General features: G+C 42.5%; 1 protein-coding gene across 1 annotated transcript; it reads right to left on the reverse strand.

Moving 5' to 3' along the window:
• Window positions 1-5,469: 5,469 nt before the first annotated feature.
• On the reverse strand, window positions 5,470-25,521 carry LOC137332547 (PRELI domain-containing protein 1, mitochondrial-like). The gene is made up of 6 exons (XM_067996459.1): window positions 25,435-25,521; window positions 22,818-23,000; window positions 18,890-19,112; window positions 14,006-14,119; window positions 13,436-13,514; window positions 5,470-10,770 (listed from the first exon to the last, which is right to left on the reverse strand). The coding sequence occupies exons 2-6, from the start codon at window positions 22,907-22,909 to the stop codon at window positions 10,631-10,633; spliced, it is 648 nt and encodes a 215-aa protein (XP_067852560.1). The 5' UTR covers window positions 22,910-23,000; window positions 25,435-25,521; the 3' UTR covers window positions 5,470-10,630.
• Window positions 25,522-26,748: the final 1,227 nt, after the last annotated feature.

The following is a 26,748-nucleotide window of genomic DNA, read 5'->3' on the forward strand; positions in this document are numbered from 1 at the left end:
ACTATCCCTTTGATCCTGTTGCTGCCTACCTTTCCAATTATCGCCCTGTCTCTAATCGCTCTATCCTTTTCTAAGGTTCTTAAACAGATCAATACCACCTAGTTTTGCTCTCACCACCCTTCACAGCTTGTTCATATCCCTGAAGTCTGGTTTCCATCAAGCTCACAGTATCAAGACCACCCTGGTCAAAGCTACTACTAGCATCCTTTGACCATGAGAGATTTTCTCTCCTTTATCTTTTCTGTGACATGGTCCAACCACCCCATCCTCCTCCTCCTCCTCCTCCTCCATTACCACTCCTCTGTGGCACCAGCCTCACCTGGTTCCATTATTACCTGTCCCAACACAGCCAGCAAATCTCCAAAACCTCTCTCATTATCACAGAAGCAACCCAAGAACGTCCCTTGGTTCCACTGTTGCCCTTATCCTAATATTACCTGTCTATATATTACCTGTTTACCCCTCAGAATAATTTACTGCCTAGGTTTAAATTGAAGCAATACCTTTAAATTGTCATAGACTTAATTTCTACTTTGAAAAAATGCATTAAATTCAGTACTTTTCAGCAAGATGTGAAACTGCCACAGATATCCTGCTGGTGGCACTACTGAGCTTCTCTGCAGCACCACCAACAGGAATATAGCAGTACAGCAGGCACAATTCCTTTGTGTTCCTGATGCTGTTTATTCTCCATGCCTGTAATTCCCTTGTTTTATAGCCTGGTAACCACCCATTCCGTGCTATACATCATTGCTCGAACATTGCTTGAACAATGTGAAAGGCACAGCCTGGCTTGTTCCCTAGGCCTCTAGTTGCATTAACTTGGCTCGTATTCCCTTGAGTATAGAGGATTGAGGGGTGATCTAGAGTCATAGAGTTATACAGCACGGATAGAGGCCCTTCGGCCCATCGTGTCCGCGCCGGCCATCAGCCCTGTCTACTCTAATCCCATCTGATCGCATGTTTAACATGTTAAAAGAATTCGATAGGGTAGATACAGAGAAACTATTTCCTCTAATGAAGGAATCAACGAGGGGACATAATAAAATTAGAGCCAGGCCATGTAGGAGGGAAAATCAGGAAGCACTTTTTCACACGAGTAGTAGAAATATGGAACTCTCGCCAACAAAAGGCTGTGGGTGCTGGGACAATTGGAGCTTTCAAGACTGAGATTGATAGTTTTTTGTTAGGTAAGGGTATCAAGGGATATGAAGCTAAGGCGGGTAAATGGAGTTGAGGTACATATCAGCCATAATCTAATTAAATGGTGGAACAGGCTTCAGGGACTGAATGACCTACTCCTGTTCCTATATTTCTATCACTCTGTCTTCAGACCAACTGTCATGGCCACAAATGCTGCCCTACCTGAAATCAATTAACTCAGTACAGACTAGGCCCTGATTGGGACTTTGTTGTATGATCCTGTTTATATGCCTATAATTCCAACCCCACCCCCCACCCCCCCCCAAATATCTGCATTTATATAGCGCCTTTCACGACCTCAGGACGTCCCAAAGCGCTTTATCGTCAATTAAGTACTTTTGAAATGTAGTCAGTGTTGTACTGTAGGAAAGGTGGCAGCCAATTTGCGCACAGAAAGATCCCACAAACAGCAATATGATAATGACCAGATAATCTGCTTTAGTGATGTTGGTTGAGGATAAATATTGGCCAGGACACCAGGGATAACTCCCCTGCTCTTCTTCGAAATAGTGCCATGGGATCTTTTACGTCCACCTGAGAGGACAGACAGAGACTCTGTTTCACAGCTCATCCGAAAGACTAAGAATAGTGCTTTGGACATTCGCCATTATCTCAAAAAAGCAACTATGATGTATTGAAGAAAAAAATCTTCATACAAGTTAACAGCTGTGCATACCTCAGGCATTTTCTTTGCAGAAACTGCAAGGTTTTAAAAGGTGACTTTTAGCTTATTTGTTCTTTGGGGAACACAAAAACAAAGCACTTGTAACTGTGACTCTCAGAAGCCATTAGCTCATTCTAAGCTTTCTGCCGTAAGTTTGTGCACAATGAACAAGAAAAAGCAACATCTTGTTGATTGATTGTCCTCTCCTGTCCCTGATCTGATTGGTTCTGACAACTTCTATTCCTGTCTTCCAGATGATCTAATTAGTTGACACTGACAATCTCCAATCCCATTTTAAAAAGATTTTTTATTATAAAACTCCAATGAATTGATATATGAAGGCTGAATTGCTGACTGTCAGCTTAAATGGCTTATGGTTACTTTGTATGATTAGGTTGACACATCAGAGCAGTAGTGAGGGAGTGCTCCATTGTGTTTATCTCACTTGCTATGCAAGTTCGTTGCCATGTTTGTCTATAGAGCAACAGTGACTATTCTTTAAAAGTAATTCATTGGCAGTTTTTGGGACATCCTGAGGACATGAAAGCTGGTACCTAAATGCAAGTTTTATATTTATCTCTGTATTAGAATTCTTGAGGCTTCCTGTTTTGTCACATTTTGTGACATTTAGTAAAACTTTGTGAAACTTAGTGCAGACATTGGGGGACAGAAGGAGGGACGTTCTATATTCGCAGGGGGTGGGGGTGGGGGGAAGGCAAGACGCCCTCCAGACATATATCCAAAAGGCAGTGGGAGGCAGCAGGGAACAAAGTCAATGCCAGGCGCACAGCATCATGAACATGGATGAAGTGCAGGAAGAAGTTCAATGCTTTGACATGAGTGGTCAAGGTGATTGAGGTCAACTGTCAAGTGGCGTCTCCTACCAACTGCACCACGCACTTCACCCCCCATCACCCACAACCAACAAACTCTTTCCATCAGTACTCAACTCTTCCAATCAGATGCTTCCTCTCACCCTTACACATTACCACTGTTTCAAACCGCCCACCCACAACTCACAGGCCACACACACTGACAGCTATTCAACCAAGACAGGCATATCAGCCAGACATACGTCCTGCTTTCTTGCAGGAGAAGGTGGCGCATATCAGGATGCAGCAAGTGGCAGTGGTATTTAGCCCCTGGAGCCTGTTCCATCATTCAATGAGATCATGGTGGACGTGTGACCTAACTCCATATACCTGCCTTAATACTCTTGGTTCACAGAAATCTATCAATCTCAGATTTAACATTCACAAGTGAGCTAGCATCAACTGCCGTCTGCAGATGAGCGTTCCAAATGTCTCCCACCCTTTGCGTGTAGAAGCATTTCCTAACTTCACTCCTGCACGTCCTGGCTCTAAATGTTAGGCTAAGTCCCCGCGTCCTGGTATTCAAGTCTAGGAGACCTCCAAAAACAGTTACAAATGTCTCGGCAACCAGAAGCAATAATCCAGCCACTAACCTGTAAATCCTGCATGGTTCCTTTAAATAGCATTAGTGGGGGTCCTCCAGGCACTCTAAGACACGTTCAGATGGTTGGGGGTTAAGACCGTGCGTTGAGTTGAGCGTTAAGTCCCAAAATGGTGTCTATCACTTTAAATCAGCGTTGCAAACTGATTGTATCCATTTACTCCCTACTTTACATGATTCCAGCGTTCGTTATCTGCACCTGCACTAACTCCTACACCAAGATGGTGTCTGGCACATATCACGTTGGTAACATGCGTGCGCATCCAAGACACCATCTTGGATGTCAGCGAGGCCGTGTAGCGCCGAAACAACGGGCGATAAACGGCCCAATCTAGCACCCATTATTTTTAATAACACTAACACTTGACTTACTGTGGTACTTATATTTGACTCCTCCAACATTAGGTGGAAATTTGCATGTCCCAGCTACATTAACAAGCCAAGCCTCCCGCAACTCTCTGCAAAATATACTTAACTGCACTATTTCTAGCAAAGCTTGTAGCAATGTTATTTTTTTATTTGCAAATATTCTCTCTGCTCATTTTCAGCCTCAAAACTTTTCTTCCTGCTCAACTGAACACCTTCCCTGCTCCTGTATTACCTGCTGCCATGGGTAGGGTTGCCAACTCTGGTTGGAGGCATTCCTGGAGATTTGATCATGTGACATTGACCACATGACATCTGATCACATGACTTCTACAAACATTATTGCATTTACCTTATAAAGGATGGATCCCCTCTCGTTGAGTATGTTTGCTCGTGGTTTCGCGCCAGCAGCTGTTGTGCGAGGAGTTCCAAGAACCAGGAGGCCACCCGTGAGCAGGGGAAGGGTGGAAACCGAGACCTCCCCCCACCCCCATTTCAGAGCCCCACCTGGATTGCCGAGAATCCCCGACTCCCAACTTCCGGGCCCCCTTCCGAATGCACTCCACACGGTCGCGGCTCTGCAGGTGACGTCACCGAGCCAGAGGCTTCTCTAACAGCAGCCAGTGATGTCATGGACAGGCGGAGGAGGGCACTGCGGTGAGAAATTTAAATCGCTGGATCTCCCAGGCTGCTGGAGGCAGCGCTTGGGGGAGAATCCCCCGATTGCGGGAAACTCCCGGTCATTCTGGGAGGGTTGGGAACCCTAGCCATGGACTCTTGGCCGCCTTCTCCCCCACTGCCTATTTTCCACTGCTTCCCATCATCTGCTGCTGGGTCCATGTTTCCTGACTCAATGGTCCAACTCATCCATAGGCTTTTCCTGCCTCCTGCACCCGCAGCTCAACTCAGCTTTTCCGGTTTCATCTGCATTTTATTATTAAATGTGCCATTAGCTCATAATCATCATATTTTCTGTTTTTTAAAGTCAGCAAATACATTTTAAGTGCTTATAATGCTTGTTAATCAGATTTCTGTCTGAGGGCAGCATATTGTTCGCTTCAAGCACAATGTCTCAAAAATTCTACATTCTATATTTTCTTTATTTATTGACCTATCAGCATTTATTTCTGTGATGTATGCTAATTGTTTTTTTCTGCAATGATAGCACTGTTTTTCTTTTGCATAGCTGATGTTGTATTTCAGAAGACGGAGGGAACCCCCAAGTCTGCATCAATATTTGCAGGGAGTCGCCTAAAGTGTGCCAATATGTGCAGTGGTCCATTTACACTAAAAGGTTTGAATACCACTGGTCTAGTCATAACAGCACAATATGTGGTTTCTGTCTTAAATGCCACAAAAAACTTTTTTGTGGCAAGGAAGAGGGGGAAATAAGGAGAAAGAATCTAAGCAGTGAACCTCAAGTCTGCTGATACAGAGTGGCATTGGTTTCTGGGGAGAAGTTTGTGGTGCGATCTGCCCATTCCTGAACGAAGTAAAAGGCATAGAGACTGGAAGACAAAGAACAAGGATAAGGGCAGCTACATTTAATATCAAAGTTTTTTTTATATATTGATTAAGAAGCAAATGAGCTGCCAGCTGACTGCGGCCAATGCTGTAAAATCTTGCTCACTACATAGTATTGAGAATAGAGACTGGAAGAATACCCCTATGATCTATTTCTATCAGAATGAAACATTCCAGAAAACTAGGGAACCATTTTTGCAACTTAACAGAATTTGGTTGAATAAAAATTGCAGCTAAACTTAAGTCAGCATGGTGGACTTTTGGTCCAATTGTCTTTATTGCAAGTATTACAACTGTCTGTTTTTACAATGTAAACATTTTTCACAATTTATTTAACCACCAATTGGTGAATGTGGCTAAAAACCTTTGAGTTGGTGGTGAAGAAGGCATTCAGCATGCTTGGTTTCATTGGTCAGAACACTGAATACAGGAGTTGGGATGTCTTGTTGAAGTTGTACAAGACATTGGTAAGGCCACACTTGGAATACTGTGTACAGTTCTGGTCACCCTATTATAGAAAGGATATTATTAAACTAGAAAGAGTGCAGAAAAGATTTACTAGGATGCTACCGGGACTTGATGGTTTGACTTATAGGGAGAGGTTCGATAGACTGAGACTTTTTTCCCTGGAGAGTAGGAGGTTTAGGGGTGATCTTATAGAAGTCTATAAAATAATGAGGGGCATAGATAAGGTAGATAGTCAAGATCTTTTCCCAAAGGTAGGGGAGTCTATAACGAGGGGGCATAGATTTAAGGTGAGAGGGGAGAGATACAAAAGGGTCCAGAGGGGCAATTTTTTCACTCAAAGGGTGGTGAGTGTCTGGAACGAGCTGCCAGAGGCAGTAGTAGAGGCGGGTACAATTTTGTCTTTTAAAAAGCATTTGGACAGTTACATGGGTAAGATGGGTATAGAGGGATATGGGCCAAGTGCAGGCAATTGGGACTAGCTTAGTGGTATAAACTGGGCGACATGGACATGTTGGGCCGAAGGGCCTGTTTCCATGTTGTAAACTGCTATGATTCTATGATTCTATTTACAGTATTTATGCATTGTTAATACCTTGTATCTGCTGGTCACATTCCTGGCTAACTAAACGAAAAACAGTAATCATACAGTCCTGGGATTAGATTGCCGGTTCCTTCTGCAGTGCAGTTTGTTTGGATATTTCAGTAACAGTCTAAAAATCACAGCTGGTCTGAAGAAAACACCAAATAACTTTCTTTTCCCCACAGTGAGCAGAAAACATATTACTAATAACATCAAACCATACAGAACATATATAATATTGCTCTTTTTTGACAAAATATGACCATGTCATATTTTTAGTTAATAAATGCCATGATTCCCATCAGATTTGTAATTCACATTCACTAGACAAACGTTAGCCTGGTGTGCATTTAACTCGAGCTTTGACGACCAATAACTTCAACTAAATAAAGGCGTGACGCGATACACAGCTAAAGATGGCATATGCTGACACCTAGATAAAAAACACAAAGCACACTTAAAACCTAAAAAAACCCATCATGTTTGAGATTCTATTTTCTAGCAGCAAAGTGTCGTACTTTTTTTTATTCGTTCATGGGATGTGGGCGTCGCTGGCAAGGCCAGCATTTATTGCCCATCCCTAATTGCTCTTGAGAAGGTGGTGGTGAGCCGCCTTCTTGAACCGCTGCAGTCTGTGAGGTATAATGTGATCTGGAGACTTAGCAGTATCCCAATAGCTCTGGGAGTAAATCACTGTATCTCTGTATTCAGGTAACTGGTAGCTTGCTGGAGACCTATTCAGTGCAGCAGCAGTATAAAGCTGCACTCCTACTAGTCAGAGGGTTTCAAGCTTAAATTCAAGCCTTGACTGATACTTGAACTTAACTATCCCCAATGGATACAGTTTGCTTGTCCTCTGAACTGAACTTTTCACAACTGTGGAACCCTCCAACTTGCAGAAGTGAGGGGTAGGGTAGAAAGAGGACCAAAAGCAATGTGGTGATACTCGTCAGCTTCTGCTTGCTGATATGAAGCAGCCATGGAGATGTTGAAATCAAACTGCCCACTTTCTGGTGCGAGACAGACAACATTCACGTGGCAAGATAAAGAACAGAATCAAACAGGGTTAAAATTAAATGAAAATAAACTATTGGTCCCAAAATGGACAGAGAACCTCTCCCGTTTGAATGTGTGAGGTTTTATGTGAAGTTGAATAATATGGACTCTGATATCTTGTTCCAGAGACAGTCGACAATGTCTGTAACGGTCAGTAGGTGGTTTCTCGGTAGAGGTGTTCTTTAAGGCAGGTTTTATTGCATTTCCATTTCTGAGTTCTTAATCTGTCTTGCACAATTAAGATAAATTGGACTTTACATGAGATTAGCCAGTAGCTTCAGTTAAGATTCACCAGGCAGAAACATAAATTTCAAGTACATTATCCATTTTTCATTTTCTTGTACCACAACACTTTATGGTATTTTTTGCTCTCCACCCTCCTAAATTTGTTTTCATTTTCTCCCTACAGGTGACACATCACTTAACAGTCAATAGAGTGAGCAAGCAAATAATCATCCAGGGATTTCACTCTTAATCGATAAGATGCCACATAAAAGTTGTTTCACAAGATAAGGGCTCATGGTGTTGGGGGTAACACATTAGCACAGATAGAGGATCGGTTAACGGACAGAAAACAGAGAGTAGGGATAAAGGGGTCATTTTCAGGCTGGCAGGCTGTAAATAGTGGGGTACCGCAAGGATCGGTGCTTGGGCCTCAGCTATTTACAATCCATATTAATGACTTGGATGAAAGGAGAGTATAATGTATCCAAGTTTGCTGACGATACAAAGCTAGGTGGGAAAGTAAGCTGTGAGGAGGACACAAAGAGTCTGCAAAGGGAGGTAGACAAGTTAAGTGGGTGGGCAAGAAGGTGGCAGATGGAGTATAATGTGGGAAATGTGAGGTTATTCTCCTTGGTAGAAAGAATAGAAAAGCAATATTTTTTAAACGGTGAGAAACTATTAAATGTTGGTGTTCAGAGAGACTTGGGTGTCCTCGTACAAGAAACACAAAAAGTTAGCATGCAAGTACAGCAAGCAATTAGGAAAACAAATGGAATGTTGGCCTTTATTGCAAGGGGGTTGGAATATAAAAGTAAGGAAGTCTTACTACAATTGTACTGGGATTTGGTGAGACCTCACCCAGAGTACTGTGTATAGTTTTGGTCTCCTTTTCCAAGGAAGGATATACTTCCCTTAGAGGTGGTGCAGCAAAGGTTCACTAGATTAATTCCTGGGATGAGAGGGTTGTCTTATGAGAAGAGATTGAGTAGAATGGGGCTATACTCTCTGGAGTTTAGAAGAATGAGAGGTAATCTAATTGAAACATATAAGATTATGAGGGGGCTTGACAGGGTAGACGCTGAGAGGGTTTTTCCCATGGCTGGTGAGTCTAGAACTAGGGGGCATCGTCGCGGGATATAGGGTTGGCCATTTAAGACTGAGATGAGGAGGAATTTCTTCACTCAGAGGGTTGTGAATTTTTGGAATTCTCTATCCCAGAGGGCTGTGGATGCAGAATCGTTGAGTATATTCAAGGCTGAGATAGCGAGATTTCTGGACTCTAGAGGCATCAAGGGATATGGGGATCGGGCAGGAAAGTGGAGCTGAGGTTGAAGATCAGCCGTGATCTGATTGAATGGTGGAGCAGGCTCGAGGGACCATGTGGCCTACTCCTGCTTCTATTTCTTATGCTCTTATGTTAATCCAGATGGTGCATGAGGACAGCCTTGGCTGTCTTACAACCCACTTTACTTTCTTCCCCCTTCCCTGAAGAGAAGCACCTGTTTTTTTTGAATGGTCAGGGCTCTTCTTGCGTTGTTTAACAATCCCACACAGCATGGACAAAGTAAGTAGAATAAAACAAGGCCGTTTTTTCTCCAAGGAGGTCACACTGTTCACTGTTCTTGCATTTTGTCCTTTAATATTCTTCCCCTTATAGCTCTCCTCTCCACTGATGTGACTCATGCTTGTGTGTAGTTCACATATGCCAGTAGCCCTTAGTTACCCCCCACGAGTGGTCATTTTCCATATGTGAACTTGGACAGTAAGTATTGGCAAGCTATCAACCGTAGACACGTCACAACCAAGCCCAATCTCATCTCGTTTACATATATACACATACACCCTTCCAGATGAAGTGACTGGACAGTGATCAGGAAGAACTTGGCCACCTTCTACCCTACACTGGCCCACTGGATACTAAGGCCAGATGTATCACCTTCTACTATCAGCTCAGGAAGCCAAGCCACATTTATCAACAGAACAGATCACTCAGTTCTGGGCTTTTGAGATTTAATACTTGTTCACATATGATGCATCCCATCTATTAGGACAACAGCAGTGCAGACAGCATCAACTCAAATGTTGGTAAAATGTAGCACTATCCAGGATTAGTAAGACAGGCCATTCGATCTTGGTGCTGCAATACTCAAAACTGTTTACTAAAATTAGTATGCTCTATAGGAATAGTTAAACCATTGCCATCGGCTTTTATTCACAGCTTCAGAATTTTATATAGTGAATCTTCACCGTCTGCTCATGGTTTTCTTTAAAAATCAGTGCAGACCTTAGGAATCTGCATGGAATTTCAAATCTACAAAATGACCATTCTTCCTTCAAAGAACTGAATTAACTGCCTCTCAACCAGAGATTTTCCAATGTATATTCCCAAGATCTAAACTTATCTCAATGCAGCCAAATTTTGCTATTACTTAAAATTAAAAATTAATGTTATTTTAACTTAAAACTGTAAGACAATCAATCAGGCTTTCCACAGGGTTTTAAAATAAGGTTCTGCGAACAGTACAGGTTTGACGAGTTTATCCAGGGATAGAAGCAGTTCTATTGTTAATTTAAAATACTCCAAAATGCAAAATCTTGAAATGTGTTGCCATTTTAGAAATACTGCTGATTTAAAGTCATTTCACTGCATTTTTTCATTACTTATAAATATTTTACATTGATATTGTCGGCGGCCTCCTTCGAATTCATTCTAATAAATCTGTGGGTGAGATGAAGCAAGGTGGGAGGAGGCTCGTGTGGAGCCTAACACTGGCACAGACTAGTTGGGTCAAATGGCCTGTTTCTGTGCTGTAAATTCTATGTCATTCTATGACAGTAACATGTGGGTCTTGGCTGAATTTCTGCAAAAAAATCTAAATATAAAATTACATGAAATTATATTCAAAGGTTGATGGTCATACTTGACTGCTCTGCATGGCAGATTACACTATTTCAGATTTGTGTTATCGTGCACACGTCTCACATCATCACACGTTGTATAGAAATGTCGTCAAGTACAGGAACAGAAGAGCTGACGGATCTCCCTGGGTTGAAGGGTGAAAGCAGATGTCTCAGATATATTGCTGTTTTTTCTGTGGTCCTGCTTTGCTGGCCAGGTCCTTTGCTTTCTCTGTAGCTGCCAGGGCAGTTTCTTTAGCCTTCTCAGTTGCTTCTTTAGCCGTCTCTCTCAATGTCTTCATAGGTGTTTCACCTTGTGGGGGGGGGGGGGGGGGGGAGGGGAGGAGATTTGAGTCAGTGGGGGCATCTTTACAACTATGCAGACCACTTGGAAACCATTCTGCAGCAAAATTCACTTATCAAACCTTGCAAAACACCAAGCTATTTTAAAAAGCTGGTACCATACCCAGCATTTTTTGTTTTCCAAATGTTGAAGCAGAGGGTTCACCATCACGATCCCTTCCAAAAATTAAACAGGGGTCACAAAGAGCTATAATTAACAACCTTTTATACTCTTACCATTTTGGAAAGCAGTTCCGATGATGTGTCTCCCTCACAGATTGAAGAATCGTTTTTACAACCATAAAGACAAATCAAATAGGGGCCTCACAGCCCAGAGAGGAGGAAGGGGTGGGACTGGAAAATATGATCTTAAGTAGCCATGGCTAAAATTGTAGTCTAAGCATGCTCTGTTAAAGGAGCCTCTATTAGGCTGAATCACCATATAATCACAAATGTTATTAAAGAGAAGTCTAAATTCAAGTGTCTCAGACTTCCTTTTCTCCTGTGTTTTGTGCTTTAGAACTGATGGTTACCAGCAGCCAGGGGAAAGAGCCATTTTATGTAAAATCTCTTTACAAAAATCATGAATGGGAGCTTTGGCATCTTTAACCATTTATGAAAAAATATTCACTGAACAGTGGTGTCACATTTCAGGATTTTTTTTTTACATTTTCTACAGAAAGGATTTTTTTTTTAAAAAAGTGAATTTTAAATGTTGGGTTTTAAAATTCAAGCGTACTCCCACAAGTTTAAGCAAAAGTCAGAGACTGAAGATGGTTAAAATACTAATAAGCTAAGCTTTAACATTGCTTCCCCAAAGATAATAAATGATAAGCAATTAACTAGCCTGTCAGTAATTGCTATGCACCTCACACCCATTGTGTTGTAAAGTCTCTGGTTCTGGGCATTCAGCAGAGTTAGTTTGGCTGGCCTTCTCTTCTGACTGTGAACATGGTGATGAAAAAAGAGACATGGGGAGTCAAGTTTTTCAACAGAAGGTGCAAGGGCAAGCTTCAGCTAAGCTCAGGAAGAGAATGTAGGAGGGTAGTTAGGAGTTATTTTGTTTAAGTCAAGCAAGACAACTCACTAATATGGGGAAGCATAGTGCGTTCATTATTTTTGTATTGCATGAAAACAAATTATATTGATTGAATTACGTGAGTCTGATCATAACTATTGCTCTGCACGTTCACTTGCTGTGAAATAAAGCAGCTTAACTATTCGTATCTGGCCTCATTTTACCATGTTTTCTTGATTTGTCTTCAAAACACACAGAAGCACACCTAAGGGCATGTATTAAAAACACAGTTTGTATGTACAGGGGGATGCATTGTTACATCCCCTGGATTATACTATCATTTAAGTAGATATTGGGCAGTCTGAGTCAACTCTAAGGCACACAGAAACTGCTTGCAGGACCAAATGACGCCACTGAACCAAAAGTATCTACGACAGACCCCAATTTGTAACAAGGTATTCTACACAAAATACATCTACTCTCAGATTCCTTAGCACAGTAATTTAATGCAGAAGGAACAAAGAATGATTGCTGTACAAGTATCTCCTTCTATAACATTCATCGACGTGGCAACTCAGATGGATTACTTTTCCCTATAATTGGAATTTTGGTCTCATAGAAATGATCTTAGCCGCACAATAAACTGTAGGTTGACTCTGCAGTTAATGGGGACAATTGGTATTATCTTACCATGAGCTTTCTATCATTTCTCTTGTCTACAGAACTCTGAAGATAGATAGATAGATAATATATATATATATATATATAAATGGGGCTGTTCCCAACAAGGAACACCATGTTGTCCCTGCATAAAAAAACTCTTAAAAAGGATGTGTATCTCTGATTTCCTCAGTTGAGTTTTACCGTAACCATTGGAATGTGGAGTGTAACTGAATAAAGAATGACGACATTTCAACTCACCTACAAGGAGGCAAGAGGAAAGAAGACAAGACAGGACATTAGGATGTACTGGTACAGAAGACTAGAAACACTAGCACGACTGACTATGGCATTTTACAAGGACAGCAAGCATTGCTGATCAGCAGCCAGTACTGGTGATGTGGGGAAAGGAAGAGGGAGAGAATTACTGGCAGCAACCAATGGAGCAGGGGGCAGAGGAATGTCAAAGGTGATATAGCAGCCAAAACAAAGTGGGGGGAAATACTGACATGGCTTTTTTGGGAGAGGGTGAGGAAGACAAACAGGAATTCTTTACATATCCACCACCACGACAATACCACAAGACTTCTTAATCCACCATCACTTCTCTTGGGAAAGTTTCTGACCTTGTTACAATAAATGACATCTTCAGTCAAGTACTCCTCAGGCCATATAGACATGTGCCAGTACTGACCTATCATTAGACTTCTATTCAGTCCAACTAGAGATCATTTGCATTGGTATTCCATGATTCAGATTGTATCTGTATGTGCCTCACCATAGTTTCTTAACATAGTTTCCAATTAAAAACTATGGATTCTGGGTGGCCACCAATTTGAACAGTCCTCTACTGTTTCCTTAGTATAATCATTAAGTATTGTGAAATCGACATTACGTTGGTTCTGCTCAGTTTATGATGCCAGTAAAATGAAGAAATGCATCTTGATTATTCACATACCTTGAATTCTAGCCAGAACGTACTCAAAACCTTTCATGGTTTTGGTTATGCTGCTCTTAAAGCTGGCAAGGCCACATTCCTGAAGATAAAAGATGAAAAGGAACAATGACACCCTGTATAGGACAGCTCTACAATACATATTTCATTCAAATTTGTATTTTTGGCAGATGCTTTGTGCTCAAAGCGGGAGAATTCAGTGTTAGGAACATGGATTGTCCTTCAAGTACTTCCAGGGCACGTAGAGACAAGTGAAATTGCCAAAATTATGCAGATTCATACTTGGAACCGAGTGGAAATTAGATTAAGGCAGTCAAACATTTTATATAGGAGCCTTACGACCAGCAGCCAGTCCGAAACAAAACATTTGCATTTATATACCTCTCAAATCACAATGAGTTTGAAGTGCAAGGACAGTTGTTATGCAGGTAAAAGGATATCATGCATGTGATTCTCGAGCAAAAAAAGATGCCACAGCAAAGCATGCAGCTTAATTCCTTTTTAACTCACAATGAGCTAAGTTGAACCAATCATTTTTGGGGATGGAATGAAAACTAAAACCTTCACACCGACCTGAATAGCTAGCGAGAAGCCATACAAGTTTGAAGAAATCCAGGCCTCACGTTTGATTTGAGTCCAGTTCTTATTTTCAGGATGTAATCCATATACGCACCTCTCCTGTACTACCTGAGGCAAGACAGAACACACAAGTAGACTTAGACATCAGCGGCAGTACTCCTTAATATTTAGTGGCAGAGGAACTTTTACAACACTTCCATCATTTCCACCTGGATGGACAGCTTTGGCCACTGTCCACTTGCACTGGGCAACAGACTTCAATAAATCTAAGTCAGGTTGTACCGGATTTTACACAACTCTGACAAGAATATTATGTTACGGATTTTGGTAAACAAATGACAAACAACCCAACAACATGTCTTCTTTTGAACAGCAGGCTCGATGCGCCAAATGATCTTTCCCCATTACATACTTTCTTAACTTCTCCTTGATACATTTTACTACATTAAAGGCGCTATGTAAATGCAAGTTTTTGTTATTGATGTCATATATAGAAATTACAACACAGAAACAGGCCATTTGACCTAACCAGTCTATTTTAGTGTTTATCCTCCACACAAGCAGTAGTCCTAATCCCAGATGCTTGCCCTGTTCCCATATCTGTCTTTCTTTCAACCACCTATCTACCTATTCTTAAATATTGACATGGGCTCTGCTTCAATCACTAATTTCAGGAGTGCATTCCACAGCCTTGCAACTTGACTTTTATATTTTATATCTCACCATAAAACCCAGTATTTGATTAGCTTTTTGGAAAGAAAAAAAAAGAACTTGCATTTATATAGCGCCTTTCACAATCTCAGAGTGTCCCAAAGTGCTTTACAGCCAATTAATAATTTTTTGAAGTGTAGTCACTGTTGCAATGTAGGGAAACATGGCAGCCAATTTGCACGTGGCAAGGTGCCACAAATAGCAAGAAGATAAATGAACAGATATTATGTTTTTTTTAATGTTGGTTGAGGGATAAATGTTGGCCAGGACATAGTGCCATGGGATCTTTCATGTCCACCTGAGAGGGCAGACGGGGTCTCACACTGAAGTGTAAGCCTAGATTATGTGCTCAAGACTCTAGAGTGGGGCTTGAACCCACAAACTTCTGACTCAGGCGAAGTGCTACCACTGGGCCACGTGAGCATATCCACTTGTGAATATTAACCACCAAATCCCTTTGCTCTTCCACATCGCCCAATCTTCCTTCACTTAAAGTATAATTATTACCCTTATCATTAAAATGTACTATCTCACTCTTACTGACAATGAATTCCAAGTGCTACTTTTTTGCCCATACCACCATCTTATCAATATCAGTTTGTAGCTTCCTTTGGTTCTCAGAATTATTTACTATGCCTCCTATTTTAGTACTGTCTGCAAATTTGGATACGTTACAAACACTACGATATGCAATCTCCCACTAGTCTTAGTCAGATTACTACTGTTGTGTATCTAAGAAAAAGTACTAGCAGCTGTGTGTCCTTGAAAGATGCAACAACTTGCAATTATATAACACCTTTAACATAGTAAAGTGCTTCAAAGAGGTGGAAATGAATGGGAGAGGAGATAAGACAGGTGACTATAGGTACGATCAAAGAGAGCAACAGTTATACATTTCTTTCCGGTGCAAAAACACAAAAGGAAGAGCGGCCCAACCATGCTAACAAAAGAAATTAAGGATAATATTAGATCCAAAGAGAAATCATATAAAGTTGCCAGAAAAAATAGCAAGCCTGAGGATTGGGAGCAGTTCAGAATTCAGCAAAAAAGGAACAAAAGATTGATTAAAGAGGGGAAAAATAGAGTTTGAGAATAAACTTGCAAGGAACATAAAAGTGGACTGTAAAAGCTTCTATAAGTATGTAAAACGAAAAAGATTAGTGAAGACAAATGTAGGTCCCTTACAAGCAGAAACGGGAGAATTTATAATGGGGAGCAAGGAAATGGCAAAGCAATTAAACAAATACTTTGGTTCTGTCTTCTCAGAAGAGGACACAAATAACTTTCCAGAAATGCAAGGGAACCAAGGGACTAGTGAGAAGGATGAATTGAAGGAAATTGGTATTAGTAAAAAAAAGTGCTGGAGAAATTAATGGGACTGAAAGCCAATAAATCCCCAGGGCCTGATAATCTGCATCCCAGGGTACTAAAAGAGGTAGCCATGGAAATAGTGGATGCATTGGTTGTCATCTTCCAAAATTCCATAGATTATGGAACAGTTCCTGCAGATTGGAGGGTGGCAAATGTAACCCCACTATTTAAAAAAGGAGGGACAGAAAACAGGGAACTACAGACCAGTTAGCCTAACATCAGTAGTAGGGAAAATGCTAGTCTATTATAAAGGGTGTGATAACAGGACACTTAGAAAATATCAACGGGATTAGACAAAGTCAACATGGATTTATGAAAGGGAAATCATGTTTGACAAACTTATTGGAGTTTTTTGAGGATATAACTGGTAGAATAGATAAGGGAGAACCAGTGGATGTGGTTTATTTGGATTTTCAGAAGGCCTTTGATAAAGTCCCACGTAAGAGGTTAGTGTGCAAAATTAAAGCACATGGGATTGGGGAAAATTGGTTAACAGACAAGAAACAGAGAGTAGGAATAAATGGGTCTTTTTCGGGGTGGCAGGTGGTGACTAGTGGGGTACCGCAGGGATAAGTGCTTGGGCCCCAGCTAATCACAATATATATCAATAATTTGGATGAGGGAACCAAATGTAATATTTCCAAGTTTGCTTATGACACAAAACTAGGTAGGATCGTGAGTTGTAAGGAGGATGCAAAGAGGCTTCAAGGTGATTTAGACAAGTTGAGTGAGTGGGCAAATACATGGCAGATGCAGTATAACGTGGATAAACGTGAAGTTATTCACTTCGGAAGGAAAAACAGAAAGGCAGAGTATTATTTAAATGGTGCTAGATTGGGAAATGTTGATGTACAAAGGGACCTGGGTGTCCTTGTACACCAGTCACTGAAAGCAAACATGCAGGTGCAGCAAGCAGTTAGGAAGGCAAATGGTATGTTGGCCTTCATTGCAAGAGGATTTGATTACAGGAGCAAGGATGTCTTACTGCAGTTATATAGGGCCTTGGTGAGACCACACCTAGAGTACTGTGTGCAGTTTTGGCCTTCTTAGCTAAGAAAGGATATACTTGTCATAGAGGGAGTGCAGCGAAGGTTCACCAGACTGATTCCTGGGATGGCAGGACTGTCGGATAAGAGATTGGATCGACTAGGCCTGTATTCATTAGAGTTTAGAAGAAAGAGAGGGGATCTCATTGAAATGTATAAAATTCCTCAGGGCTAGACAGACTGGATGCAGGGAGGATGTTTCACCTGGTTGGGGGGTCCAGAACGAGGGGTCACAGTCTCAGGATACGGGGGAGGACATTTAGGACTGAGATGAGGAGAAATTTCTTCACTCAGAGGATGGTGAACCTGTGGAATTCTCTGGCTGTGGAGGCCAAGTCACTGAATATATTTAAGAAGGAGCTAGATGGATTTCTAGACACAAAAGGCATCAAGGGGTATGGGGAGAGAGCGGGAATATGGTATTGAGATAGAGAATCAGCCACGATCATACTGAATGGCGGAGCAGGCTCAAAGGGCCGAATGGCCTACTCCTGCTCCTATTTTCTATGTTTCCATGGGCTTTGAGGAGGCTTTCGAAGGAGAGAATAGAAGTAGCAAAGAGGAGAGGGTTTTAGGAGAGAGTTCCAGAGTGTAAGGCCAAGACAGCTGACGGCTGTGCCACTGAAGGTGGAGCACAGGAGGAATGCAAAGGAGGCCACACAGGTAAAAGAGGGTCAAGACAGTGAACGGGATTGTAAATTATGTCTATGATTCTGAATTTGATTCATCGACGGAGGGGAATCAGTGGAGATTGACAAGGACAGGCGTGATTGGGGAATGGGACATAATGCAGGATAGGATGTGACTGGCAGAGTTTTGGGCTTGTTACGGTTTATGTAGGATGGAGCTCTGGAGGCTTCTAAGAAATGCTGGAAAACATAGGGAGTTTGTTATGTTTTAAAGTAGCAGATGTTTCGAGACGAGCCCAGGAACTGAAGTTTCTGTAACCTGACGGTACTTGTTTAAAGTTAGCACTTCATTACCAGCAATCCTTGTGAACAGAGACATTTCCTGCTGTCTGGTTCTAAAGGAACTCAAAAGATAGAAGGAAGTGCCACAATCCACGTAAAAGACACTAGTTAGACCACAATTGGAGTATTGCATACAGTTTTGGGCACTCTATTATAGGAAGAATATTAAAGCCATGGAAAGGAGACAGCAAAAATTTCCTCAAATGATACCAGGTATGAGAGGTTATATTTGGAATGCTTCACTGTAATTGGCTAATGAGCCAGAGACCATATCATTTAAAAAAAGAATTAAAGCAGCATTTGAAAATGAGTATGAAAGGATGTACGGAAATGGGATTAGAGTAGGTAGCTCTAGTTGAAGAGCTAGCACTACCACAGCTGCATATTTTATGATTTTATGACTAGCAACTTAAGTCCTATTGGCCCGCTGCTAGTGACTTACAAAGAAATTAACCTAAAAATATCAAACAATCCTCCCTAAAGCTTGATGCCAGAATGCGTTGGTGTGCCACTAAGTGTAGACTAGTATTTAAGGAACCCATGCCTACAATTCCCCCACAGCAAGCTCCAGGCTCTCCATGGAGGCATCATGTGGAGATTTGTTATTCCCCCAACAATAAACAGCTCCTGTGCCTCCTACCACCCCATTACAGAACCACACTGCTAGAGATATGAAAACTGTCTATCTGCCCACTGTTTCCATTGAGGAACAGTCAGTGAGGAATTAAAACCTGGGGAAGAAAAATCCATTTTTAACTAATTCAAATACCATGACATACCATAAGCCGCGCATGATTGATGTTCCATGTAAACGTAGTCAGAGTTTTGTGTTTTAAATCCACTACTGAATCTTCTAGAACGAAGGCTGAGTGGGCAACATTAGTAGGAAATAATCTCTCTGCCCACCGAGGCACTCTGTTTGTCTTGGTGAGTAGTCGTCGGGAAATCACCTTGTCAGGAGTTACCTCGCGGTGGATGACATCCTCTGTAAGGACGTGTTTGCTGAGGGAGGAGAAAAGTTGGGAAATGTACATTGAACTGTTGTTAATAGAGGAAACTTCAGTTATAGTTTATGGATTGCCAAAAAGTTTTTACCTTCTATTACTCCAAATGCCACCCATGTTACAGAAATTAATTATAGTTCTCCTCGGCCCAAGCAAAAAACCAGTTAAAATATTTGACACGATTGTTGTTTCCATTTTAATTCTCATTTTTTTGTTCTCTCCCACAGTTCTAACCTTGCCCCAACATCACAATATGTACAAGTTTTGCCCAGACAAAGTCAGCAGCCTTTAGGTCTCTCTCAATTCTTTTATGTGAGCACTCATCAAGCTTGGCTCAGTTGATAGCATCCTAACCTCTATCACATGGTTGAAGGGCTTGAGCTCAATCTAGGCTGACACTCCAGTGCAGCACTAACAGAGTGCTTCACTGTCAAAGGTATCACTTGTCAATGAGACATTAAACAAGAACTCATAATTCAGATGGATGGTAAAGATCCGATGGCACTTTACAAAGGGCAACAGCATTGACCAATGTTCCTTTCTCAAACAATAGCATCAAAAAAACTAGATTAACTGCTCATTCATTTCATTGCTAACATTTAATTAAATTGCATACTGGAGAATTTTTTAGCCAGTATATAGCAAGCCCAGTTCTGGATTTAGTTCTAGGAAATGAAGAGGAGCAGGTGGAAGAAGTAGCAGCGGGAGAGCATTTTGGTGGCGGTGATCATAATACAATTAGTTTTAGCATAGTTATGGAAAAGGACAGACAGACCAGGAGTTAAAGTTTTTAATTGGGGAAAGGCCAATTTTACTAAATTGAGAAGTGATTTAGCAGAAGTAAACTGGAAACAGCTACTTGAAGGTAAATCAGTGTCAGAGCAGTGGGAGATATTCAAGGGGGTGATTTAAGGGGTTCAGGATAAACATGTTTCCACAAAGAAAAAGGGAGGGGCTGCCAAATCTAGAGCCCCCTGGGTGTCAAGAAGCATTCAGGGTCAGATAAGGCAGAAAAAGAAAGCCTATGATAGACACCGGGAACTCAATATTACAGAAAACTTAGAGTATACATAGTGCAGGGGTGAAGTTAAAAAGGAAAGTAGGAAAGGAAAGAGAGGGCATGAAAAAATATTAGCAGGTAAAATCAAAGAAAACCCAAAGAAGTTTTATTATCACATTAAGAGCAAGAGGATAACTAAGGAAAGAGCAGGGCCTATTAGAGACCAAAAAGGTAAATTATGTGTGGAGGCAGGAGATGTGGGTATGGTTCTTAATGAATACTTTGCATCTGTCTTCACAAAGGAGCCATGATGTGGAGATGCCGGTGATGGATTGGGGTTGACAAATGTAAACAATCTTACAACACCAGGTTATAGTCCAACAATTTTATTTGAAAATCACAAGCTTGTGATTTTCAAATAAAATTGTTGGACTATAACCTGGTGTTGTAAGATTGTTTACATTCACAAAGGAGGGGGATGATGCAGGGATTGAAGTTAAGGAGGAGGTGTGTGAAATATTGGATGGGATAAACATAGTGAGAGAGGAAGTATTAAGGGGATTAGCAGCTTTCAAAGTGGATAAATCACCAGGGCCGGATGAAATGTATCCCAGGATCTTAAAAGAAGCCAGGGAGGAAATAGCGGGGGCTTTAACAATCATTTTCCAAACTTCACTGGATACAGGCGTAGTGCCAGAGGATTGGAGGACTGCTAACGTTTGTACCATTATTTAAAAAGGGAGCAAAGGATAGACCGAGTAATTACAGGCCAGTCAGCCTAACCTCAGTAGTGGGCAAATTATTGGAATCAATTCTGAGGGACAGGATAAACTGGCACTTAGAAAGGCACGGACTGATCAAGGACAGTCAGCACGGATTTGTTAAGGGGAGGTCGTGTCTGACTAACTTGGATTGAATTTTTCGAGGAGGTGGCAAGGAGGATCGATGAGGGCAGCGCAACTGATGCAGTCCACATGGATTTTGACAAGGTCCCACATGGCAGATTGGTCAAAAAAGTAAAGGCCCATGGGATCCAAGGGAATGTGGCAAACTGGATCCAAAATTGGCTCAGTGGCAGGAAGCAAAGGGTAATGGTCGACGGGTGCTTTTGTGACCAGAAGGCTGTTTCCAGTGGGTGCCGCATGGCTTGGTACTAGGTCCTTTGCTTTTTGTGGTATACATTAACGATTTGGACTTAAACGTAGAGGGCACAATTAAGAAACTTGCAGATGACACAAAAATATGCCATGTGGTTGATAGTGAGGAGGAAAGCTGTAGACTGCAGGAAGATATCAATGGACTGGTCAGATGGGCAGAAAAGTGGCAAATGGAGTTCAATCTGGAGAAGTGTGAGGTAATGCATTTGGGGAGGGCAAACAAGGCAAGGGAGTACACAATAAATGGGAGGATATTGAGAGGTGTAGAGGAAGTGAGGAGTCTTGGAGTGCATGTCCACAGATCCCTGAAGGTAGCAGGACAAGTAGAGAAGATGGTTAAGAAGGGATATGGAATGCTTTCCTTTATTGGCCGAGGCATAGAATATAAAAGCAGGGAAGTTATGCTGGAACTGATAAAACAATAGTTAGGCTGCAGCTTGAGTACTGCGCAGAGTTCTGGTCACCACATTACAGGAAGGATGTAATTGCACTAGAGAGGGTGCAGAGGAGATTTACGAGGATGATGCCAGGACTGGAGAATTTTAGCTATGATGACAGATTGGATAGGCTGGGGTTGTTTTCCTTGGAACAGAGGAGGCTGAGGGGTGATTTGATTGAGGTGTATAAAATTATGAGGGGCCTGGATAGAGTGGCTAGGAAGGACCTATTTCCCTTGGCGGAGGGATCAATAACCAGGGTGCATAGATTTAAAATGATTGGTAGAAGGATTAGAGCGGAAATGAGGAAAACATTTTTCACCCAGAGGGTGGTGGGGGTCTGGAACTCACTGCCTGAGAGGGTGGTAGAGGCAGCAACCCTCAACTCATTTAAAAAATACCTGGATGTGCACCTGAAGAGCCATGACCTGCAGGGCTATGAACCGAATGCAGGAAAGTGGGATTAGGCTGGGCGGCTTGTTTCTCAGCTGGCGCAGACACAATGGGCCAAATGGCCTCCTTCTGTGCCATAAATTTTCTATGATTCTATAATCATGGAACATCGATGGTGGAGAACAGCTGCCACATTTGTCCATGTGACGGTCACTGCACTTCAAAGGTGATCAATTCTCAAGTGCTTGAAACATTTCAATGTAAGCTGCTATATAATGCAAGTATATGAGGAATGTCTGCTGTGGAATGGAATCCTTTTCCACTTCAAGCAGAGAGAGGCAGATGCAGAGTAAAGCTCCCTATACTGTCTGAAAAATGTATCATGACCACAAGCCTAGCAGAGCATACTCTACTGCACCATTATGAATTTTTCCATTTCCCACGCTGGCCTCTGTGCGAGACTGTCAATTTGTGCCAAATTAGTTTTGTGCTGTTGTCCTATGTGCACAAGGAACGGTGTTAGGACATCAGAATCTCATTTCACTAAGGACCATTACAGCCAACAGAACTGACACTTTAATCCTATCATCTGTAGTAGATTCAAACCTCATGTTCCAAAGATGAAAAATGTGTGCCAACCAACTTCCTAACCCAGTCCCCGTTGTTCCTCACAATTTGAATGAATACACAAGTTCTGAAAATTAAGTTGGACTCACCTATATGGGTTTGGATAGCGCTGCCAGAATGCAGCAAATACTTGGTCCCATGAACTCTTCAGGTCATTTAGACCTAAGTAATACTTCACCATTGTTCCCAGAGGATAGGAATGAATCAATGAAAATGGAACTTGGTGCTTTGGTCAAGTGGGCAGAGATTATTAGTTCTTGATGATAGATTACCTAGATTGTTTAAAAAATAATTAACAGTACGGTTGTAATCAGATTAATGGCGATTCTATATAAATTAGGCCACATTCTCTAAATTCCAATCTCCATGTCACTATCTTCTGCGCAGTAGCTAATGCCATATTCCCCTGCCCATCAATTTCCCTGACTGAGGCCTGTGCCGCCTGTCCCAACACTTCTCACTCCTAACAGTGCTTTACCTTCCCTGAGACATTGCATCCTTCCCACTGCCAGTCTCTCCAGACCACTTTTCTAGGGAGCAAAGGGGAGAAGGGAGAATATAAAAACAGGTGCCCACCAACCTCCCAACCCTCTTTCCTTTAATGCTGTGTCACTATTGTTCATGCACAAATATAATGTCAATTTTTTTCAAGCGGCCACTCACAGAGTTGCTGGGAGGTTTTGAGATTTGTACTGTCCACTCGCAATTAGGGCACTTGTTTTTTTGAATTCAAGATCAATCACTTCTAATCTGAAATCATACTATGGAAAATTCTCTATCGGAACTTGAACATTACGTGCAGTTCTGGGTACATCATAGGAAGGATATTAGAGCAAAGATTCACTAAAACGATACCAGGAATGAGGTCATATTTAGAACGCTTCACCAAAACCCCCCTGATATAATTGTTGGCGCTGTGACCTGCCACAGATACATTTTATTGAGTGTTAAATTAAGTTTTAAATCCCGAGTCCACAGTTTTTGTCAGACATAATACATCGGTTACATTAGAAGTCAGCCAGAGGGGGACTTACTCACCTCCTGTACTCACGGGATCATTTATCCCACGATTTCAGCCGATTTCTTTCCTGCTACTTTTCAAATCTACTTTAAAATAAAGCAATTAACCCCCCAATAAATGTATGCCTTTGTGCCAACTTAGGTGTTGGCACGATCCCACTACCAAACAAATCTTCCTCCTCCCCTTTCAGCATTCTGAAGGAACCGTGCCCTCCGCGACACCCTAGTCCACTCTTCCATCACCCCCAACACCCGCGCTCCTCCCCACGGCACCTTCCCATGCGAGCACTGGAGATGCAACACCTGCCCTTTCACCTCCTCCCTTCCCACCGTCCGGGGCCCCAAACACTCCTTCCCAGTGAAACAGCGATTTACTTGTACTTCTTTCAATTTAATATACTGTATTCGCTGCTCACAATGCGGTCTCCTCTACATTGGGGAGACCAAACGCAGATTGGGCGATTGCTTTGCTGAACACTTCCGCTCTGTCCGCAAGCGTGACCCTGACCTGGCAGTTGCTTGCCATTTTAATTCCCTGTCCCACTCCCACTTCTCTATCCTCGGCCTCCTACACTGTCCCATTGAAGTGGAGATGCCGGTGATGGACTGGGGTTGACAATTGTAAACAATTTTACAACACATCGTTCACCTGAGGAAGGAGGTAGCCTCCGAAAGCTTGTGAATTTAAAATAAAATTGCTGGACTATAACTTGGTGTTGTAAAATTGTTTACAATTGTCCCATTGAAGCTCAACGTAAGCTCGAGGAGCAGCACCTCATCTTTTGTTTAGGTACTTTACGACCTTCCAAACTCAACACTGATTTCAATAACTTCAGATCATAAACACTGCTCCGTTTTTTCGGTCAGCTAGTGCTGGTAATGGTTCTGCTGCTGCCATTTACAGCTACTCCCGATCAATCTTTTGTTTCTTAACCTGTCCCATTACCACCTTCCTTGCTTTGCACCATCATCCCTTTTGTCATTTATTCACTCCTGCCCTCTATCCTATCACTGACCTTTCCTTTTGTTCTTTCCTCCCCTTTCCCTGGCTCTGTACTTGCTTAAAAACTGTTAACTCTTTTAACATCTTCCAGTTCTGACGAAAGGTCTTCGCCCTGAAATGTTAACTCTGTTTCTTTCTCCACAGATGCTGACTCACTTGCTGAGCTTCTCCAGCATTTTCTCCTTTTATTTCAGATTTCCAGCATCCGCAGTATTTTGCTTTTGACTTAGGTGTTTCTGCATTGCCCAGATTATTTTCTGTTTAAATTTAATCCGGTGCCCTGTGAGGCCGTCGGTTATAAATGTGAACATTTCTCATAGAGAAGTGGGCGGGCGGTACTGAGCTGAGCCCGCTGCCCAAAGCCGCTCCGTGCTCTCCTGGCCCAGCGCTGTATCCTGGCAGGCAGCCCGCACACGGGACCCTCCGCGGTGCCAACACCCCGCCCACTCTGCTGGCGGTCTGGGTACGGAGGCACAGCAGGGGCGCGGGGCCTCCCCCATCCGCCGGGCCCCACCTCCCGTTTGGGTCCAGGTTTAAGGTCGCAGCCTGATCTCCGCAGCTGCTCCATGGTCCGATGGCGACTCCTCGCCCCCATTCCCCTGGGGAGGGGAGGGTCGGGTCGGGTCGGGCCTAATCGGACGGACCCCCGGCCCCGGCCCCGGCCCCGGCCCGGCGGCTCTCACCTGGCTCATGTTCCCCTCGAGTCTCGGCCCCCGATCATCACCAGCCCTCCCCGCGCTCCGCCATCTTCCTCACCCCGGCCGGCAACCCCTTCCCTTTCCGGGGCAAAGGGCGAGCCTCGCGCACGCGTCATAGGCGGCAGCAGCTCAGCAGCAGCATCTTGATTCAGAGCACTGGAGAGAGATGCAGTGATTCAGGTCATCTTACCAACTGAGCAAGGATACGGTCAAAGCAAAAAAAATGCAAACAGTGCTACTACAAAATCATGATATTATTAAAGGCCAGCAATATATCTGACAGCTCTGCCCTCAACCTGGATTTCAATCTCTGTCAGAGCTGAGGGTGAGGTCCAGGGGCTCATTGCTGGTGTGCACAGCAATTTATACTTTAATGCTCGTTATATAAAGGGTTGGCAATGGTACTGGCTGTATCACCAATTGTAGAGATGACAACATTAAAAATGTTAAAAATACTGACATTGCCCCCTCATAGAACAAGAATCGTAGTGAGTGTCCCCCAACCCCCACCTGATGCTGCTGCTGCTGCTGCACATTGTGGACATGAATTCCAGATACTGCAAAAGTTTTGCGACATAAGAAATTTGCACCCACAGCATGTAGCAGCTTTGTATCCACAGGTAAAGCAGCAGTGTTGTGTAGGGATGGGGAGCAGAGGAGAGGTGGATGACAATTTTTATGGGGAGGAGGCAGCATTTTCCAGCAGCCCTACTCGCAAGTGCTTGTAATGCAGCCAGTCGCGTGGACTCAATTTAATGGTATCCCGGTCCAGGTGTAGACCATAGTGTGTCATTTGTCTGACCATTCAGTATTTATGACATATGATCTTATTTCTAACCAGACATTCATTCAGCTATTTTTTTAAATGGTCTTGTCGGTTATTTTGTCTCTCTCACCTCCTCGAGTTTCACCTCAGAACATAGGAACAGGAGTAGGCCATTCAGCCCCTCGTGCCTGCTCCGCCATTTGATAAGATCATGGCTGATCCATGATCTCGCTCCATATACCCGCCTTTGGCCCATATCCCTTAATGCCCTCGATTGCCAAAAAGCTATCTATCTCAGATTTAAAATTAGCAATTGAGCTAGTATCAATTGCCATTTGCGGAAGAGAGTTCCAAACTTCTACCACCCTTTGTGTGTAGAACCTGAATCCATCCACCTCTCCGCCCCACCCATCCATGCCCAGATGCTCTCCTGACACTGGTGTGTTTTAATTCAAAGCTAGTACTCTTAATATTTTCTGGCTTCAAACCTCTTATTTAAAAAGTTATGTTTTTGGAAAGAAAGAACTTGCATT

The sequence above is a fragment of the Heptranchias perlo genome, chromosome 14, assembly GCF_035084215.1.
Source record: "Heptranchias perlo isolate sHepPer1 chromosome 14, sHepPer1.hap1, whole genome shotgun sequence".
Lineage (NCBI taxonomy): Eukaryota > Metazoa > Chordata > Chondrichthyes > Hexanchiformes > Hexanchidae > Heptranchias > Heptranchias perlo.

What these genes read in the sequence shown, in the direction of transcription:
- LOC137332547 (XM_067996459.1), bottom strand. Translation starts at nt 22,909, where the DNA reads ATGGTGAAGTATTACTTAGGTCTAAATGACCTGAAGAGTTCATGGGAC. An exon ending in CGCTATCCAAACCCATATAG is followed by an intron (nt 19,113 to 22,817) that starts GTGAGTCCAACT and finishes CTCCTCCCTCAG; the next exon opens with CAAACACGTCCTTACAGAGG. An exon ending in GCTTCTCGCTAGCTATTCAG is followed by an intron (nt 13,515 to 14,005) that starts GTCGGTGTGAAG and finishes TTTTATCTTCAG; the next exon opens with GAATGTGGCCTTGCCAGCTT.